The 20,973-nt window shown below is 37.8% G+C and overlaps 1 protein-coding gene across 1 annotated transcript; it reads left to right on the forward strand.

Moving 5' to 3' along the window:
• The first annotated feature begins 19,594 nt into the window (after nucleotides 1-19,594).
• Nucleotides 19,595-20,030, forward strand: LOC139686394 (craniofacial development protein 2-like). The gene is made up of 2 exons (XM_071583586.1): nucleotides 19,595-19,773; nucleotides 19,853-20,030. Exons 1-2 carry the CDS (start codon nucleotides 19,595-19,597, stop codon nucleotides 20,028-20,030), a joined length of 357 nt encoding a protein of 118 aa, XP_071439687.1.
• The last annotated feature ends 943 nt before the right edge of the window (nucleotides 20,031-20,973 follow it).

The following is a 20,973-nucleotide window of genomic DNA, read 5'->3' on the forward strand; positions in this document are numbered from 1 at the left end:
TTTAATTTATGAATAAGTTTACCATGGGGAACCTTATCAAATGCCTTTTGAAAATCTAAAAAGATCGCATCCACTTGCCTACCTCTTTCACCCGTTAAGATAGTCGTGTGTGAATAATCGTAATTGGGTCTCGCATGAGCGGGGTTTCCTGAATCCGTGTTGATTGTTACTTAAAAAGTAAATGCTATCAAGCTATTTCATCATGGAACTGAAAATTATGTGTTCTAAAATTTAGCAACAGATAGAAGTGAGAGATATAGGTCTGCAATTACTGGGGTCCTCCCTGTTTCCACTTTCAAAAATAAGCGTTATTTGCGCGTTTTTCCAATTCTTAGGGACTTATCACTCTGTGAGGGATTTCTTAAATATAAATTCAAGGTAAGGGACACTATTAGGAGCTAAATGTTTTATCACCCTAGCTGGTATATTTTTGGGACCCAGGGATTTGTTGGGTTTAATCTCTTTGAGCAATTTTAGAATTCCTTGTTGTTCCACTGTTATTTTTTCCATAGGTTGAGTATGTTTTGTTTCTTTGAGATATGCGGTGGCAACATCGTTCGTGAAAACGCTTTATAAGAATGAATTTAGAACGTAAGCTCTACCCTCACTGTCAGCTACGATCCCTTAAGCAAGCCAATTTTTACTTCCCTAACATATGACCAGAAAGCTTTAAGGTCAGTGTCAAAATACTCGAAAAGTACTTTCCGTTTAAATTCTAGTAAGGCGCAACGTAATTGTGTTTTGGTTTCAATTTTAGAGGATCTATACTTTGGCAATAGCTGTGTATTCTCCGAGGATGATTTGTTCCCGCCTACTTTCTATAATTTAGAGTGTAAAATTCTCTGCTTTCGAAGGACTTTTCTAGCGCCTTAATTGTACCACCTGGGGTCACGATTTGCTTTAATGTATTTTATAGGATGAAATATATGATGGCTTTTTGCCTAATATTGACAAATTGAGTCCAAGTTTCTCCCACGGTGGCATGACTTAAGCGCGTTTTGAACTCTGGTAGTGAAGAGTTTAATTGACTGACAAACGTTTCAAAGTCTACTTTATGGTAATTATAAAGTTTTCTGTTTGGTTTAACAATCTTTTTTTATTTATACGCCCAAGTTGGTATTAACTGATTTATGGACTCTCAAGACCCGGTCAGTGATACACTAATAATATGTTAAGGTGTGTTTGTAAGAAATAGGTCCAATATTCTTTTCAAGGGTGGACATGCGTACTGCTTGATGGAGCGAGTTTCTTGGAACCAATTTTAATAAGAAATTACAAGATTTGCTATCGCGGGTCCAAGATTTAACGATATCGCTGTCCCAATCAAAGCAAGGAAGGTTAAAGTCACCACCAATTATGTTGATGCTGTTATTACTTTTACGCGTAAATTTAATATTTGTTCATTGACGGTATGAAGTGTTATAAATTCTCATTTTGGAAGTCTATAGAAAGAGTATACGTTAATTTTGGGTAGATTAGATCGCAGTAAGGTGCACCAAACACTTTCTATGTTATTATTTGTAAATACAAATCGCCTGCTTCCAAATTACTTTTAACGGCAACGAAAACTCCTCCTCTCGGTCTTGTACTTCAATCGTGTCGGTAAACTTTGACGTATATTGGGAAAATTTCTTGGCCGTTTATATCATTACATAGCCAACCCTCTGCATCTAATACTATATCAGCGGAATAACTTCGGATTATGTGCTTTAGATGCGCTGTTTTATTTTTGAGGCTGCTACAATTTATTACCAAGATAGTTAGATTATTTTTGTTTTGAATAACACCTCTATTTGTGACAGACTGATTATTTAGGACGGTTTTGTGGAGAAGTGCGCGTCAAATTCCTTTCAGCATCAATTCCCGTGTTGTCGGTTACTTTTATATTTTTATTAATCATATTATATGCGCTAGCCCCAAATGTTACCGACCCACTAAATGACCTGCCCTCCATCCTAAAAAAGGCCTACAGTGTTCGAGTATCCTATCCGCTACCTTACTCGCCGCTTTAGCCGTTTAGCCCGAGATCGGTTCAGGGGAATCCTGCACGATCGGAGGGTTGGCCTTAGGTGGACGAAGGGGGCTCCTATGTCCGAGCATAGGAGCCCCCTTCGGTTACTGTTACATATATGAAAAACCAAAATTGGCCAAAATTTTCTGTATGAAAGGCTCCTTAACGTAATAGAAAACCATCTAATTAAAATCAAGTTAAAATTGAAAATTAATTCGTTGTTACAGAAAGCAAGGAGGAGCACCTTCCCGTTCGCTGGCATCTTACCGTAGGCAGAGCCCTCGGAGTACTGTTAGGGGCTACAGATAAACTAGCACTCTCTTCCGACAGCACCTGGTACCTATTAGAGATGGGAATAGGAACTGCCGCTGCAGAGTCCAATGCCCGCCTAAGCGTTACCTTCCCTTTACTCTGAGAGACAACCATCAAATCGACCGATCTACGGAGGAGCGACACTCCTTCATTGAGATATGGGGCACGAGGTAACTCCTTGATAGCTTCTGTATTAACAGTGACTGATCAAAACTTCTTCGCAATCGATTGTATCCCCTCAATAATCGTTTGATAAAATTTTCAGGCCATTGTGTACGAAAAAATAGACTATTTCTAAGCCTTGTGTTGCATGGCATATACCTTAGATAACGGTTTGATGAGACGAGAGGAAGGCAAGCAGAGCCACAAGTTATGTCTAGCGTTGTTGAAGTCAAAAACAGAATATCAATTGTCAACAGCTCCTGCTGAAACGATACTCGGCCCAAACCAATGATACTTTTACCACTCAAGCATTTCGCATAAAAATATAAATCTAAAAAATGGCCTTTAATATAGTGAATTTTAATACTTGATACTTTAATTGAATGACTAAAAATTACATTATTTTTACTGGTAGTCTTCCATTTAAGGCAGGTTTTGGATTGACAAAGATGATCATCGAAACATTTCTTAGAGTCTTCTAAGGAAACATAACCAGAAGCCAGACGTTAAAATAAACCCCTCTTCGATTCCTCGTGCTTCCACCTTCCCTTCATTCCATACCAAAAGCTTACCTTTTCCTCCCCCTCACCGCTGGTCTTATGTTCATTTATCATTCACTCACTTTTTCTATCCATCACCAATCCAGATACTCTGCATCGTCCTTTTCTGTACCCATTGTTCCAACAATCATCTCTCCTTCATTGTAATTCTTCGATAACTTTTCTCTCAGGCTACCGTAACCTTTCCATCCACACCCAAATAAGCTTCCCATTTAGGCCATCAAATTGATTCAAATACCATGTTAAAGCGACATGCGAAACAGCGCTTCATATCCTAGTTTTATTGAGCCGTTTCTTAACATCCTCACCCAACGTCCTTGTCATCAGTTTCCTCCTCCTGGTGAAGGATTCTTCGCTTAGGGCAATTCTACTTCTCATGTCCCTCCTATGACAATCTTAGTACAAAACCCTGCCTAGAAGGCTTATTTGTTCCATCAAATTTAGTTTTTGCTCTCCCATTTTAACGTTTATCCTCGTGTTTTCCTCTCTCAAAAACCCCATAACCTTTCATCTGCTTACATTGATTCACTGTCTCTCACCTAGTACCTGTCATACTGATTCTCTAATTTGCCCAGGAATGATTTTAAACAAAGGATTAGCTGGAAAAATAAACCAATGATCAGCATAACTGACTTAAGGAATTCTCCATAAGCTTCCATTCTCAACTAATCATTCTTGCCAAACGGTTTTACCATTTCCCTTACGTATGCATAGAATACCACGGATGATACCCGTGATGTTCCTATAACTGCCCATCCCTACTCTCCATCTGCTATTCAATTCTGAACACAATTAGGGTTACACAAATGTGTAGGTTACGGATGTCATCAATCACTCCAATCTTCTATGCTACATTCATTAGTTGTACCCAATTTATTCTGTCAAATAACCCTCTATCTACGAAACAGACAACTGTATCCTGTTTTTAATGCAACAATTTCAGAGCGTAAAAATCATTCGCCTTGACTGGGACTCGACCGGATATTGAGGGATCTGGGTTCGAGTCCCAGTCAAGGCGAATGATTTTTACGCTCTGAAATTGTTGCATTAAAAATGCACATTAGCGGATGACTCCGTTAAAAGTTACTGTTGCGGCATCTCCCGCAGTTTCTTTGGAACTGTATCCTGATTGCACTCCTTATGATCCCCTCCATTACTGAGTTAATTAATGCTATGACGTCAAGCGTGCCTCTCCTCTTCCTGAACTCAAAATGGTTATTCCCTGAGCAATCATTTTCCTTGCTCACCACTCTCTAATTGATGACCTAAAACGACTACTTCAGCGGCGTAAGAAAGAAAATTTATTTTTATATGGTTTTCACATCTGTTTATGTTTTCCCTTTTGGAGATGAAAATTAGCACTAACAACTCAATAAGTGGACAAAATCATTTATATATTAAGTTTAGCTCATAATTATTTGTTTATAAATTACAATGAATGGTTAGCAATGAACTTTTTCACTAATCTATCGAGCCCTATTTCTCTCCATTCTTCTCCACATCTGCATCCCGAGGGCCTTCAACCCACGCTTATACTGGAGCCTCAACGACCCAAGATTCTCATCAAGCAAAATTATTCTCCATGATCAAGTTTGTTCTCATCTTTATATAGGGTATCCCCCCATTCTTTTAGGTATCTTTATTTTTCCTCTGAAGATACCTTTACTCAAGGTGTCTATTCCCATCTTCGTGAACCCTTCATTGCCTGACATAGTTCTTCTTTTTGTGTCCCTGTTACTGTTCTATAATTACTGCTACTACGGCTACAACGTAATACACCTACAACTCTAATATGTTCCATAATCTAATAACAATCAACACTTAAAACTCTATATCCAACTTGCTACATGTTCTAATTTATGTTCAATTACTTAAATATTTATCTAAGACTTTTGACTAACGTTTAATCATCCGGAAATATAACGGGACTGAAGATCTTTCCAGCCCACTTCATAAATCTCGAATGCACTAAAACGCAAAAGAAGAAGACTTATGATAATTATTAAAACCTTTAGCTTTTAAAAAATTCCTGCATCATATTACAGCCCTGTATCAACTAAATTTCATCTGCTAAATAGTTTCCAAATCTGAGCTATAGTTCATTGTATTTCTCATATCTAACAAACTTTTATATGCAAAGTACATTGAGAATCGCTCTATTCCGGAGAGAAACATTACATATATACTTATTGATTATTGCTTATATTAAAGTATTCGGCAGTCAAAAATATCATCAATATTATCTTAAATACTTTATATATTTACAACATAATACAATAAAAATCAATGCATACATTGTTTAAAAATCTTATTATAGATTTAATCATTACTATGAACAGTATACTTTAAATTAATACAAGAGGCATAGGTTTGTTTCACTATTTAATTTTTGCTGGGCATATATATTTATTAGTTGAGGTTTTCGCACGTTTAAGTCTGTATCTGAGCAAATGCCATTTCTATCAGAGCAGACAAATTAGCATAGCAAACGAAACGTACCTCAAATTATTAAATTTTTCAGGATGACTGGAAATTGGATGAGAAAAGAAAAATCAAAATGCTCGAAAATGATAAATTCGTCCGGGAGCAAAAAAAACGCTAAAAAACTCAGACGGACCGAGAAAGCAAACACCACCATAATAAAATGAAATTAAGCCGTGATATCAGATTTTGTCGCTTCTGATTATAGAGGCTGCTTCCAGTCGTAAAGGCAGCTCGAATCGATCAATTAAATCACATTCCCAGACAACCATCTTTTGGGCATAATTAAAAATACGTCGGTAATAAGCCGTCCGAGTCATTAAGGTATACAATCTGTCCGACGGCTAGTTCAAGGATCTCGAAACTGAGAAATTCGAGACAGGCTTCATAAATTCCTTGAGTAATTTTACTTAGCAATTAATTGAAGAAGATGTAACCACCGCTATTCACGAATCATTTATATTTAATCTGAACTATCGCTTGCCATTTTACAATTACTGTAAAAGGGATAAGGTACGAATTCACTGTCTAAAAAATCGTAAATTTGGTACTATTCTGGTTTTTTAAGAAATTTAAAAAAATCTGATGTCGTTGATATTATTTAATTTGCTATATAAAATGCGCAAATATCTAAGAATTAATAGCTGCAAGGGCAGCATACTTGCAAGGGCATTAGGATTCTGTTGAGAGCGTTACGGATACAAATCCAACAAGTTGTCCCCTGAGCAATTATATGTCAATCTGCGTGATTATATAGTAAATATATCGTCGTTCGAAACCAATCAGATCTACAAAAGAGGGAACTCAAAATATGAATAAATCGGGCATTGTATATTTTACAATCATTGAGTTTTGTTTGCAGTAATTCACCTATTCCTACAAAAATCAACCACTAATTCAAAGGGCTCAATTTCATAGGCAGAAAAAAATTAAAAGGGTGTACCAACTGTTGCCCTTCCATTACGAATTATTGATCTATTCAAAGCATTCTACTTACTAAAGATGACCCTTGAAGGATCCCTAATCGTTACCTTCTGCGTAACACGAGAAGTACATTTTGCTTGCCCTGGGTTACGAGCCTAAATAATTTCTTTCTAACATTTGCCTGGAATCATGACCTCTAAAAAGCCTATTCTCTTCCTCCGCTTACCCAAAATCCTTACTCCCATATCATTACTTTCAACATCCCGCTGTCCCTCAATATTTCTTCTACCCTCTTTCTTTGCCCCATTTTGATTTTCCCCTGCAACTTCCTCTCTTCACCCACCACAATCAAAGCTTCAATGCTTATCTTTACTGCTAAAATCGTTTTCTCCATTTTTCGCTACACTCGCAACTCTAAATCCTACAATATTCATCTACATCTATATCAATACCCTGCGAGCCACCGAAAAGGTGTGTGGCAGGGGGTGCAGCACCAGGAGGAAAGGGTAATGGATGTGGGGGTTAGGGTTTTTCAAATGGAAGGGGAAAGGTGGGGGGAACCTGCAAAAAAAATATATAAATATACTCGTATAACCATGCGCAGTCGCTACCTTTTAGGTTAATACTTATTATGTCGACCCGACTAGTGGAGGATTTCGATTACAAGCATTCTGATCTCTTATTGTCTTGGAAAAAAATGATCATTTAAACCTGTTAGTCTTGCAGTCAATCTCTCTAATCTTATATTCGTGAACCCTCCGCCCGTAATACGTTGGAGTTATAATTATGTCCTTGGTGTCATCGGAAAAGGACCCATCTTTAAATGCTTTTAATAAGTTAAATCTATATTGTAAACGCCGCTGTTTTAGGGAATCCCAGCCTAAATTTTCTAGCAAAGTAGTTACGCTACTGCGTTGGTCATAACAATTTTTGACAAATCTAGCCCCCCGCCACTGAATCCGATCTAATTGTGAAATCAAATTTTCCTCTTGAGGATCCCATATGCTGGCAGCATTGTCTACATAGGGCCTGAATAGGGCAGAAAAACATCGTTCCTTCACCTTTTCGTCACATTTACCCAGCACTCTTTTTGCAAATCCCAATTTTTTATTAGCACGACCGCATATTTCTCGCATGTGCTTTCCCCAGGACAGATCGTGAGTAATTAATACACCCAAGTATTTAAAGGAATCTACCCTCACGATTTCTGTTTGTTTCACTTTGCAACTAAATGAGAGGGAATTACTCCTTTCCAAAAAATGTATTACTACGCATTTTTACAAATTTAATTCCAATTGCCACATATCGCACCAGGACTGAATTACATTTAGGTCGTTAGCTAACGCGACTCTGTCTTCGCAGCTTCGAATGTCCCCATAAATCACCGCATCGTCAGCAAAAAGACTAGGCCTGCTATTAACCACGGTACTGAGGTCATTTATGTAAATAAGAAACAAGATGGGGCTTATGACACTTCCCTGTGGTACACTCGACGTGGCTTTGACGGTATCGGATGATACACCGTCCAGGACGACTGTTTGAACGCTATCTTTAAAAATTATCTAATCCAGCATATAATACTCCCGCGTATTCCATAAGTTTCCAACTTCGCGAGTAATTTGCAATGAGGAACTTTATCAAAAGCTTTTTTAAAATCTAAGAATATCGCATCAACTGGTATATTACTTTCAATATTCGATCACTCTCTTTCATTAAAGACAACGCATACATTGGGTCATGAAGGATCCAAGGAAAGGTGAACGCATAAGCAAATATATCCTTAGTATTTATTCTTTTACATGCTTATTATTTATTTATTACATACTTATTCCTTTCAGATCATTTATTCTTTGTATTTTCAGGATTTTTCAGACTTTTTCTTCTAATACCTGACTTTACTCACAATTTTTTTCCTACATCCCAAAGCAAACGCAATGGCTGTCCTAAACAATGAATTCGAATTAATTCCAAAAACATCTAAGCGTTGAATTTCTACCAATTTGTATTCCTTTACCTTTGTAAATCATAAAATTGAAATTATTTAGTTGAAATTTGTGTACATCATTTGAGCTTTACGTGGTAAGGCCCGCATATAAATGATGTGATAAAAACTTAATCGAGCACGAAACCAGTACTCTCCATTAATATATAAGGATTTAAATTCATGACGCATGCAGTCAGAGCACCGATTAGTTATGAAAATTATATTATAGTTGCATGCGATGATTCTATTATTCAGAGGTACTCCCTGGCTCGATCAAACGCCGACGTTTTTATAAGCACATGCCAACTGTCTCTTTTTCGCCGCTGAATAGCATGCAGTTCTCGCGATCGTCTAGCCTCCTTCGTTCGCAATCGGGGTCTCTACATATTCATAAGAGAGAGATAGAGAGAAATATGAGAAGGGTGAACCCGCAGCCTCGCCGTCAACTCTCAAAGACGAGGGTTTGATTTCCCACATCTCGCGTCCGACCCGTTACGCCCACTTGTATGTTGAGAAATCACGCCCCCAGAATACGAATCCCTCTCTTCCTCTCTTTCTCCTCCATGCGTTGCCCCACTTGAGCTACACGTGAATTTGACTCGCGAGGCGTTAAATCCGCCGTCTCCCGGGTGTGCTCTTCTGTTCAGGGAGGACGATTTATTCACTCCCTGGGACTATTTCTCAGAAATGATCTCGCCCATTCCGATTTTGACGTCAGGGGTCTGTCTCTCTCTATATATATCGAATGCTGACAGAGTAGCAAATCGAATCAATAAACTCTAGAACCCATATTGAAAACGTAACGGCAGAAATTGTATAAATCTCAAAGTCGTAATATTTTAAACCATCTTCAGGTTCTTAATTATAACTCCGTCGAATAATTTTTACCAACATTGAGTCGATTTTTGATTTACTAACTGTTCAATTTCATTGGTGCAAGAGTTTCATTACATAAGTAGCAAGAAAACTGACAACAAAAAAACTCGAAAGGTATGATAAGCAGTAGGTAAAAGTCATGGCGACGAAGGCTACCTAGCAGGGGAAATGAATACTAAAAAAATAGCATACTAGCAAGAGCATCAGGAAATAATTTATTAGTATTCATATAAAGAGTCTCTTATTATATGGATGTGAGACGTAGAAGATAGGAACAGCAGAGATAAGAAAATTGGAGGCGATGAATGAATTTGGTACTATCAAAGAAAGATGGAAAAACTGAACAAAGCAAAAACGTAGGAGTACTTGTGGTGAGAAATTGGTTAAGAGAAAAGGATATGAAAGACGCAAGATTAAGAGGGGCATTGGACACTTCCTGATACATGAACGCTTAATGAACATTGCACTTGAAAAATTTTGGAATAATTTCAGATGATGGCAAATAATGAACTTCGAGAAGTAGACAAAATACCGACGCATAGAGCTGCTAGGGAATTCAGGGATTGGAAGGTGAGAACAAAATATAATGGAGTTGTAAGCTGCTACAAAACAATAATAGGATATATAAACAGTGATGAGGAAGATGACCTACGCGCGCTGAATTTAGGGATGAAAAACTATTTTTGAAGAAAAAAAGGGCACAATTTGAATGGACCAATTACCGATTGGAATTCAGCGAGCCTTCTTTCTGTTTAAAAACGTGAGTTTATTCCATTCTTATCATTAAAAGAAACCATAAAACACGATTGGTGCAAATTTACGACGAGATTTCTCAGACTGTGACAGTAATTTCACAATCATCCGCATGTTGCTAGAGTTAAAACGTAGCAGGGTTTAAAGGAGATATTTTTTTAGGTGACCCGTAGGATTTTTTCTAAATGTTCAAGCACCGCGAATAAGTGAAGAAAATTTTACCATTATAGTATAACAGTCGAAATTTTTGCGTATAAATCTGATAGATTTTAACACATATTTATTCATTCACATATTATGCGAGCGTAATCATTCGTGACTTCGGCTTCCAATACCACAGATTTTACCTATCAGCATCCACTCTACGATTACTTCCAGCAGAAAAAACACTCACCGGGACTCGTTTTTGCTCTTCTACATTGAATAATTCATCTCCCCTTATGTTTTTATTTTTCTTTTGTTCGTTGCCATCCTCTATTCCTCGACTTACGATTCCAATGAATCCACCATCCATTCTGGCAAAAGCAAAACACCACATGTCTTGTTCCTTTCTCCTTCTCTTTCAGCCGCCATGCTCCCTCAATTACTAACACCAATCCCGAGCTTTCTTACCATTTCTTGGTCTCACTCTCTCTGTCCCTCTTTCTCTTCGTCCCAGTACCCCTTTGGCCGTTCCCCTCGTCCACTCTCCATCACAGCCTCTCCCACCCACCCAACTCCTTGGATATATTCCCTGATCTTTCTCCCAGGGTCTCGAAGACCGGGAAGTCCGCCGGGAGATGTAACATGTCCCAGCATCCCCCTATCCGCAAAATACTTCCAGCGATTCGCCTCGAACTCATTCTTCGCCCCTCCAACCCTTCCTCCCTCTTCCGAGGTCAATACGACTGAAGGAAGGAGGCAGAAAAACGGGAGACATGAGAAAAAGGCACAGATACACATATAAATAAACAAATACGTATCTGAAAATTGCGGCCTGGACATCAAAATGTCAAAATAATTCATGAATGCCCTTACTTCGTCTTTCTGTTTTTATTTAGGCTTACATTTTGGGAACAGGAAGACCAAATTAATCACTAGAAGAATAATTTTCCAATTCTGAATTCTTTAGTATCCTCTTCTTTTTCTGCTGATAACCGTGCCTCCATTCTGTTACCATGGTTTTCACGAAATCCCTTTATTATTTATTTTCCGTTTAAACTAATAAGTGAACCCGTGGGGGATGCGAAGTACTTACGAGATTAACTGTATGTATGTTAGCACATGCACACAACTATTCATGTGGGAAAGGATTCATATTAAAAAGGAATAGAATTACACATGCATGTAGAAACGCACACATTGCTAAGTTGTAAGTCCAAGTTTTAAGATCCAGTCAAGCAGAGGAGTTCAATATGTTTCCATTTCTTTTCCTTATATCTATTTTTCTCTATGAATTTTTTCACCACTGGTGGGTTTTCATTTTTGCATGAGTTCTTTGTCAATAGGGCTTATTTCCGTCTGCTGGCTAAGCATACCTTTAAACATACTGCATCGACCCTTTATGCCACTGAATGATTTCTCCCTCTATTATCCTTCTCTCCTGTGTGCCCATCTATTCCTTTAGTAGTGGGTGAAAAACTCAAATGCCATCTCTAGATCGAAGAATGGGAGCACTTGGATGTATAAAACTCTCATAGATTTCAGTGGTATTTACCTTTGCCCTAAGCTTAGTTGGTGAAGAGTCGACCCGGTAATGCTAAAGTCCGCGGTTCAAATCCCAGTCAAGTAGACTTTGTTCAGCTACGAATCTACACACTCCCAACTTCCCCACCACACATGTGTTCATCTTTATCTGTAGTTATCTCCCTTTTCCCTATTACCCATAGGAAGTGTATATGTACAGGAAGGAAGGACAAGAAGGAACAAAATAGATAAGTAAATTTACGCGTTTCCAGGATATGTAAGTGTGTGTATACATCTATATATACATACACACATGCATACATATGTTTAAATGTACTATCATATAAAATATGTATGATAATAAAAAATGTAAACTTAATGTATTATATATATGTATAATATATACACATACTATATATATATATATATATATATATATATATATATATATATATATATATATATGCTTTCATAGACGTAACACGGAAGTGCCGAATAGTACAATACACAGTAACACATAATATAGAAACACAAAAAAAGAGAACACACACGTATTTTCTTGATATTTCGACGGAAACAATCCGTCTTCCTCTGAAGATATAGAAGTAAATTCGAAGAAGAATATCGAAGTGAAGTACTTCTATATCTTCAGAGGAAGACGGATTGTTTCCGTCGAAATATCAAGAAAATACGTGTGAGTGTTCTCTTTTTTTGTGTTTCTATATTATGTGTTACTGTGTATTGTACTATATATATATATGCATATATATATATATATATATATATATATATATATATATATATATATATAAATAATACCGCGTGTGTATATTTATATATACATACGCGGTCTCTACCATATATTTTCTGAGAAAATTTATAAATTTATCCTTTTGTTCCCTGTTTCTCTACAACGGTTCCCTGTGTCGCGTATCCTCAAGATATTTTTAAAGCGCTTATCACATCTTTCCATGCATTTGATGTGTGTATGCATGTGCGTGATACATGCAATTATATATCGGCGATGAGGGAGGAAGGGAGGCGTTGGGCGTAACGAATGGCGAAGGAAAAGAACGGGAGACAGAGGGGAAAGTGAAATAGGAAATAGTGGTCTGGGAGGAGTAGGGGCTGGATGGGTGGTGGCTGTGGTAGAAGAATGGTCTTCACCAAATGCCCCCAGTTGCCACGAGGGTCTCCCATACTCGTGGAGGACGGGACCGGGGAAGGCCCTTTAAAAAGCCTCAAATTTAATTATCGGACGCCTTGTATCCTTCGGGGACTTCTGGGTGACTGGTCTGTATTGGATCTGGTGGGTCCGGTGAGGCGGGGATGGTAGGGGAAGGAGGGGAGGGCGGGATGTTGCGGAGGAGGTGGAAGGGTGGACTGTTTGAGCACAATGGTAGATGGGTCGGAGCGGGTGTGGCGCTAGGGGAAGGAGTGGAGGAGCTTGGAGAGTGCTCTCTTGTGGGAGGAAAGGGTAGGCGGGTGAGAAAATAAGGAGGGGGAAAGAAATGGGAGAAAAATAGCAGGGTGCGTGTCGACGAGGGATAGAGAGAGGAGGGGAAATTGTAACTGCGGCGCTTGCACAAGAATTGCCCTTTCCAAAAGGGTAGCATGCCAATTCTGAAGAGAGAATGGGAATGAATGCCAGGCAGCACTTAAAAACAAAACCCTCTCTGACGGTAAACAGTATCGCTGAAAACCAAAAGCTATTGTCATCATGTAGAGGGAAATAATAAGAATATCAGGTCCCTTTATCTTACGACACAGTGCTTTTGTAATTCTATGCCCATGAGTAAAGCTAATTTTTGTTGGCGTATAGACAGAACAAAATTCAATTAGGCTTATGGAAAATTAGTCTCCCTTATAGAATCAAACTCCACATATATGTAGCTTACGACAACTAAGTCTATTAGAGAGAGAGCGATTGCCATTGGCTCGCCCGTAGTCAAATATTATGAGGAGATAGAGAAGACTACGATCAAAAAATATTTGAAATCAAATTAAGACTACCACAGAATAAATTACTATGTATTAAATGAGTCATAAGTATAGCTATCGAGAGCCATACGAATAGAAGAAGAAGGGTCTTGAATGAATTTACTGAAAAACAGCATAACTAAATCACCATATATTTTGATATGTAATTAAAAGAGTCGGAAGGGTAATCACCGAAAAGAAAGAAACAATGTGAAGGAATGCAAACATATTTGATGCAGAGTAATGTTAAGCTGATCTATCTAGCAGAGGTAGGTCCCCACAAAAATACAATTGAAACATAATAATAAAACAAAATCGCCACAGAAAATAATTAAGGCGTTCCATTAAATGAAAATGAATACAAATTAAACATTCAGTTAAGGAATGCTTTTGGGAATTTTTGCAACTTATGAGAGCTAACTCCAAAAAAATTAGCCAATGATTCTAAAAATATTGAAGAAGTTTATAGTGCTGAAAAATAATGATTCATCATAATACATTCATTAGTCTTTGAAGTATTTGATGGAAATACATAACAATGAGCATGATGGCATTAAAATAATCCATGTGTCAAAAGGAAACAAAATTTTAGTCATAATTTCCTTAGCAATTAGTACAACCACGTTTTTACCGACATCTATCAGCGGAAAAATAAACAACGAAAAAAAGTGGAGGAGGCTCATTCTAGTTCCGGAGCATTAGCGAATAGGGAAAGAGAATACCATGAATTCTATACGAAAGCAATAATATCAACTTATTTTGAAGGACAAGGAAGTTATCTGTGAAAGGGCGAAGGGCAATACAAAACAGTAGCATGATCATAAGCGTAAACATTCATTCTTTCCGGTACCTTATCGCATTTGCTACTCAAAATGCCATTTTCCTTCGCAATTTTCGATCGCAGATGTTTCCAGCCAGCTCGACTCATCTTGGTGTTTCCAGAATTTGCAATATGTTAGTTTCCTCCAAACTTGAGGGAAAATGATGCCATTGCTGTAAGTCATCGCATTATTCTTTTTATTTTAATCTCAAAAATTGTCCACGTTCTGCAACATTGCCTTATTATAGTCTCATGTATAACAATGCAAGGAATCAGAGGCGTTTAGATACAAACATCAACCAGAAGAGTTGAACAAAAGATAAACAAATGGCTCAAATCACTTTTCGCAGAGACTAGATAAAGAGACAGGTATAGCGCACGCGTTGTAAACTTCCAGAATGATCGTGCTGAAAGCGTTATAATAAAAGGAACTAAACAGAATGAATTGAGAGGTCAAGGGGCTAGCGTAACAAAATGTAAACCGGGTTCCGCAGCATCCACCATTTCTAATAATCCACTATGGGCATTTTTAAATTAAACGAAATTACTGACTTAATTTCAATAACTTCATTTTATTTCAATATATTATGCAAATTCCATAAAGTTACGCCGGAGGCAACACATTTTTTTAACTATGGACAGTTACCAACAGCATTTAACATTATCAGCATTGGTTAATAAAATAGGGCAATTCCACAATTACTCGCAAAACCACTAGTTTCTGCGCAAAATCTCTATATGGTATTGAAGTATTTTCATTATTTACCTGAATTCACAAATATCTGTTAGAGTCCTATGTTGTACAAATACTCAAACATGTAGCACCGAAATTTTCGAAAGTATAGTTCCCAGGAGCAACGCTTCATGCGCTAATATATGGAACATGATAGTTTTAACGAGGTGTGCATTGAACTTAAATACTGTATCTGTAATACTTTGGGTGAAAATAAGTTTTAATTCAATAATTATCGTTCCCACAGTCACTCACGTTCGTAATAGGGTGGGGGGAAAAACAGCGGGTGGCGGGCAGGCACAAGACCTGGTAAATTGCCTCATTAACGAAGGAGGGTTTACCCAGGTAGTAAATAAGCCCACTAGGGTAGAAAATACCCTCGACGTTTTTCTACTTAGACCTCCAAAGCCTATAATTAGTATGGATGTCTTTCCGAGAATAAGTGATCACGCAGCAGTGTTTGTTCAAATGGACTGGTATAGATCAACAAAAGAAGGTATGGGGATTGAAAAGAGAATTTGGCAATATGCCTGGGCAGATAGGGAAGGGTTTCAGGAATTTTTAAGGGGCAAGTTTCCTGGATGGGCAGGTAGTGGAGTGTCCGTGGAGAAAATATGGGAAACATTCAAAGAAATAATTCTTGGCAAGGGAAAATGAAGTATTTAACCATAAAAAATTTGAAACAGATCACGGCTCCGGAGTACTACAACAAAACCATATTAAAAACTCAAGAGAGCGGTAAGAAAAGCACACAGATTAAAGAATGAAAGTAAAGAAATGCCACACCATTACCACATCTTGGCCCGGAAGCTAAATAGGGAAAAGAAGAAGGCAAAGGAAAATTTTCTTAATAATGCAATTTCGAAAGACAGTGCAACGAAATTTTATAGATACATGAGAACGAGTAAAGACAACAGGGAACGCGTGAATATAGTATATTAAAAACTAAGGAAAATGGCATTGTAACAGACACTATAGAAATAGCAAATATGTTCAACTCCTGCTTTACGGATGTTTTTCGGGGAATAGAAAACAAAAAGGAAAATAAGGCTTGCTTAAATAGCTCAGAAACGACAGAGAACTTCACCAGCATAACAACACCAAATATCTCACTGCCTTCGACAAACGGTATTATCGGGGAGGACTCGTATTTAGTGAAAAAAATTAGGAAGATGAGGAAAAATTAGTCAGTGGGACCGGAAAATATATCAATATTGACATTCTAAAACTGGGTGACACCGCGATAGCTTTGTACCTGAGTATTCTATTCGAAGTAACTTTAAATAATTCTGCCTTACCCGATGATTGGAAAAAAGGAAATATTACACCAATTTTCAAGAAAGGGGATAACACAATTGCCAACAATTATAGACCGGTAAGCATAACCTCAGTTGTTTGCAAAACAATGGAAAAAAGAATCGCTGACTACATTCGGGAATGATGGACAAGAGATAAATGGCTATTCAAGCACCAACATGGGTTTAGAACGGGATACTCGTGTGAAACGCAGCTTTTGGGATTTAGCCAATATATCAGCGACGCAATAGATGAAGGAAAGGATGTTAATGAAGTAATCGTTGATTTTTCGGCAGCTTTCGACCGAGTGCCTCACGATAAATTATTGTTAAAGTTGGATTCGTTACCATTGGATTTGAGGGTTAAACAATGGATAAAAAATTTTCTCAGAGGCAGAACTCAAAAATTAAAATTAAGGGATACATTTTCAAATGAGGCAAGCGTTTTAGCAGGAGTTCCATAAGGCAGTGTTCTAGGGCCATTCCTCTTCCTAATTTACGTAAACGATCTACCAAACAATTTACATTCCCAAATAAGACTCTTAGCTGATGACTCCATTATATACAGACGAGGAAGTAAATGACCGCGTAATACTACAAAATGACATCGATCGCCTTGGTGACTGGGTTACAAATAATAATATGGGCATTGATATAAGTAGAGTAAGCATATACATTTTTCAAATAAAAAGAATGCAGAAAAGGAAATTTACACCCTCTTTGGAGAAAGAATCCCATGTAGTGGTCAATGCAAATATTTAGGCATTTACTTAACTAGGGATCTTGGGTGGGGAGTCCAAGTAGATAATTTGACACGCAAGACATTTAAAGCATTGCATTGGATCCCTATCCTAGAATACCACCTTATAGTATGGGGTCCATATGAGGTGGGACATATTAAATAGATAGAAAAAGATCCAAGAAAGGCAGCAAGATATGCACTCGGAAGGTACAAAAGAACAGTTAGTGTTACAAAAATGAGAGATACACTGAAATGGGAGAGTTGGAAAAATAGAAGAAAAAGGAGTAGGTTAGGCGCGATGTATAGAATTGTTGAAAAGGACGAAGCGGGGGAATATTTATGGGAAGAGATAGAAAACCTAACTTTAAGGGAAAAAACGGCCATAGTTTCAAAATAAAAATAAGGACGCAAAAAACATAAGAAAAAATACTCTTTTTTAAATAGAACTATTATTGATTGGAACCAGCTGCCTGGAGGTTTGTTTGAGCCCTTTCCATCCAATTTTAGGAGAAGTTTTAAGTATAAATGTAAAGCAGCCACTGGGTAATAAACTTCATTGCAGTTATTAAAATATTGTTTGTATGTGATGTGGACGGCATTTTGTACGTGATGTGGAAGTGTCATTGTATGTAAGAATATTTTTTCTCTTATCTGTTTTTCTAGTGCGTGTATGTATGTATTTTTCGTTGTAAGAGTGATCTTTGACCAAACTTGACCGTTGCCACCAGGAAAATCGCCTAATTGCAACGTAATTCTTAAATAATAATAAGATTAATTATAATAATATGCACATCCGAAGTACAGAAAATCCGGCTGTATGTTATTGAGCTCTCTGTGAAAGTTTTATTCCAACTACTCTTAAAATATGAGACTTCGATGGCAGAGAATGTGGTTATATCCAAAATCACTTATTCTTATGATTATTATATACAATTCAACTTACTTTATTTTTTTAATGAAGCTATTATGTACCATTAAAAATAAAATAAAAAGATTTAAAGCGTATTTATTGAAATTAATTTCGTTATTAGAGTAAAATTAAATATCTATGGCATGGAATGGATGGTTGAGTTCCCATTTCCATTGATATCTAAAGACAGATGTGCTTAAATTTAATCAATTTGCGAAAATGTTTCAAAATAGGCAGCTAGGACAGTTCCTTCATTTTTATGATATCCCATAAATCACTACTGAAACAAAAAAAAAAACTAAAGCAACAAAACTACTTCACATTGTGTGTCGACCACAACCATTGTGTCCAAACTACGCACCCTTAACACGTAAATATCTTTTTAATCGAAATCACTCCTCCAGCGGTCATTAGAAGAGAACAGAGCAATGGACACATAGGTAGTATTTAAAAGTCTATCTGATCAGCTGCCTACATGGAATGCCCACATCCTATTCAGATGAATTAGCAATGCAATACTACTTACTGAACCTCGGTTTGTAATCCAGCGGTACAGTGTTAGGTGGCTGCTACATTGATAAACGTGAACCTGGCCAATCACGCATAATACTTCTATTCCTAGAACGAATCGACCAGTAAATAGATAAAAAGATTTAGCATTGAAGAACTATTTCAGAGCCAATGACAAAGGGTAAATCTGTTGAGGTCCATTTTTTGTAAAGTGACAGTGCATATTGCAAACATGACTTTAATCCCATCGGAACCTGAGACGGTGCGTACGGAAACAAATGAGTAAATTCAGTAAAGAAATAAGAAATCAGTAATGTAGGCAAGAATCTAATTGTAGAAACATTTTAAACGCTGTTTTATCGAAATAGAGGTTACAAAGTAATCAATTAATAAAAAGAATATTAATAATAAATACATAACTGATAATGTCTTATAATCAATACTGTGAAATGAAAAAAAGATGTATGAGAAAGGCAGAGATGTAGACAGGAGTAAAACATTCGAGGAGGTAATAGCCACGCGTACTTCGTGCCACGCGTTTCCTCGAATGGGGTTTCCTCGCCGGATCAGCGAAACCTACCCCAGATTTCTGCGAAGCATCATACTTAGCCACAATATCGTAAACAGTTGATTTGGGTTACCCGAAGAATCTAACAATTTCACTGGGTAAACGCCCAGCGTGAACACTTTCGATAATAGCGGCTCTTCGAATGTATTTCGCATCTCGGCCTTTTTGAGGTTATGACAATTTACTAGATGCATATAGCTTTCAAGAACGCCAATCGCGACTTCCAGTGGACCTAAAACATGGCGGGAAATTCAAATTGTCTGTAGATAACCACCGCACCCTGTATATGATAACCCTATAAGATAGAGATGGACACATTGGGAATCGACATCCTAGGAGTGAGCGAGGTTAAGTTGGCTGGGGCTGGGAGGCACCTGGAGCGACGAATACAGGGTGATATACTCAGGAGACGTACGGAGAATTGTAGGAGTGGGCATCATATTCAAGAAGGAGCAGGCAAAAAGAGTGAAATTGTGCTGGTAATACAGTGAGAGGATTCTGATTATAAGGTTAGAGGGAGAGCCTACAAACAAAGTGATAGTGCAGGTTTATATGTCTACATCCAGCCATGCAGAAGAGGAAATAGAAGAAATATACGAACAACTGGAAAGGGTTATAGGAGCACCAAAAGGGAAGGAGAACCTAATCGTGATGGGAGGATGGAACGGTGTTGTTGGAGAGGACCGAGAGGGAAGGAGCGCGGGACAGTTCGTATTGGGAAAACAGAACCCCGCGGGAGAATGACTGATGGAATTCTTCATCGAGAAGACCATGATAGTGGCAAACACCCTCTTCTAGCAACTTCGGAGAAGATAATACGCCTGTAGATGCCAGGGAATAGGGCAAGATACCAAATTATTTACGTCGTCGTGATATCGAGATACAGAAACCAAGTTAAGCAATTCAAGAGCTACCCCGGTGCAGATATAAATAGCGACCACAACCTGGTGGTAATGGACAGCCAACTGCGGAACAAAAAAATTAAGAAAGTGACACAGAAACCCAGGTGAAACACAACAATGTTAAAGGAAAAGCAGGCAAGACAAAAGTTCACCAAGAACATTGACAGAAAGATAGAAAAAATAAAAGCGACTAACATACAAAAATCGAAGAAATGAAACTGATGAATCTCTTCACACGAATTTACGGAACCAGGCCATACGAGAATGCAAGAAGGCCAAGAAAGAGTATATATAAAACTACTGCGAGAAAACAAATGACAGTTTAAGTAAGGGAAACAGTGAGACTGCTGATACATTCGTAAAGACAGAATTCGGAGTGGGAAAAACAAAACCCCAGAACGTCCAAGATGCTAATGTAAAGATACCGACCGACGATGAAGACGTTGGGCACAGAAATGCATTGAAGATCTCTATCAAGGGTCCGAAACCACTTGAAGGTGACTCACTTAAAGGAGAAAGCGTGATAGAAGAACACGAACGGAACCCGGAGATATTGAGAAGTGTATTCGACCGAGCCGTGAGAGACCTGAAGAACAAGACGGCAACGGGAGTAAAAATAAACGGAGAAATTATCAAAGCACTTGGGGCCAATGCAAAGGATACCCTATTTGAAATAACGAAAGATACATCAAAGACTACCAGAGGACTTCGAGAAGAGTATATTGATTGCGATACCGTAGAAACCTAGAACAGATAAATACGATGAACACAGAACATTGATCCTG

Source organism: Hetaerina americana, unplaced genomic scaffold (assembly GCF_022747635.1).
Source record: "Hetaerina americana unplaced genomic scaffold, ioHetAmer1.1.p SCAF_14, whole genome shotgun sequence".
NCBI lineage: Eukaryota > Metazoa > Arthropoda > Insecta > Odonata > Calopterygidae > Hetaerina > Hetaerina americana.

What these genes read in the sequence shown, in the direction of transcription:
- LOC139686394 (XM_071583586.1), top strand. Translation starts at nt 19,595, where the DNA reads ATGGACACATTGGGAATCGACATCCTAGGAGTGAGCGAGGTTAAGTTG. An exon ending in GAAATTGTGCTGGTAATACA is followed by an intron (nt 19,774 to 19,852) that starts GTGAGAGGATTC and finishes GTCTACATCCAG; the next exon opens with CCATGCAGAAGAGGAAATAG.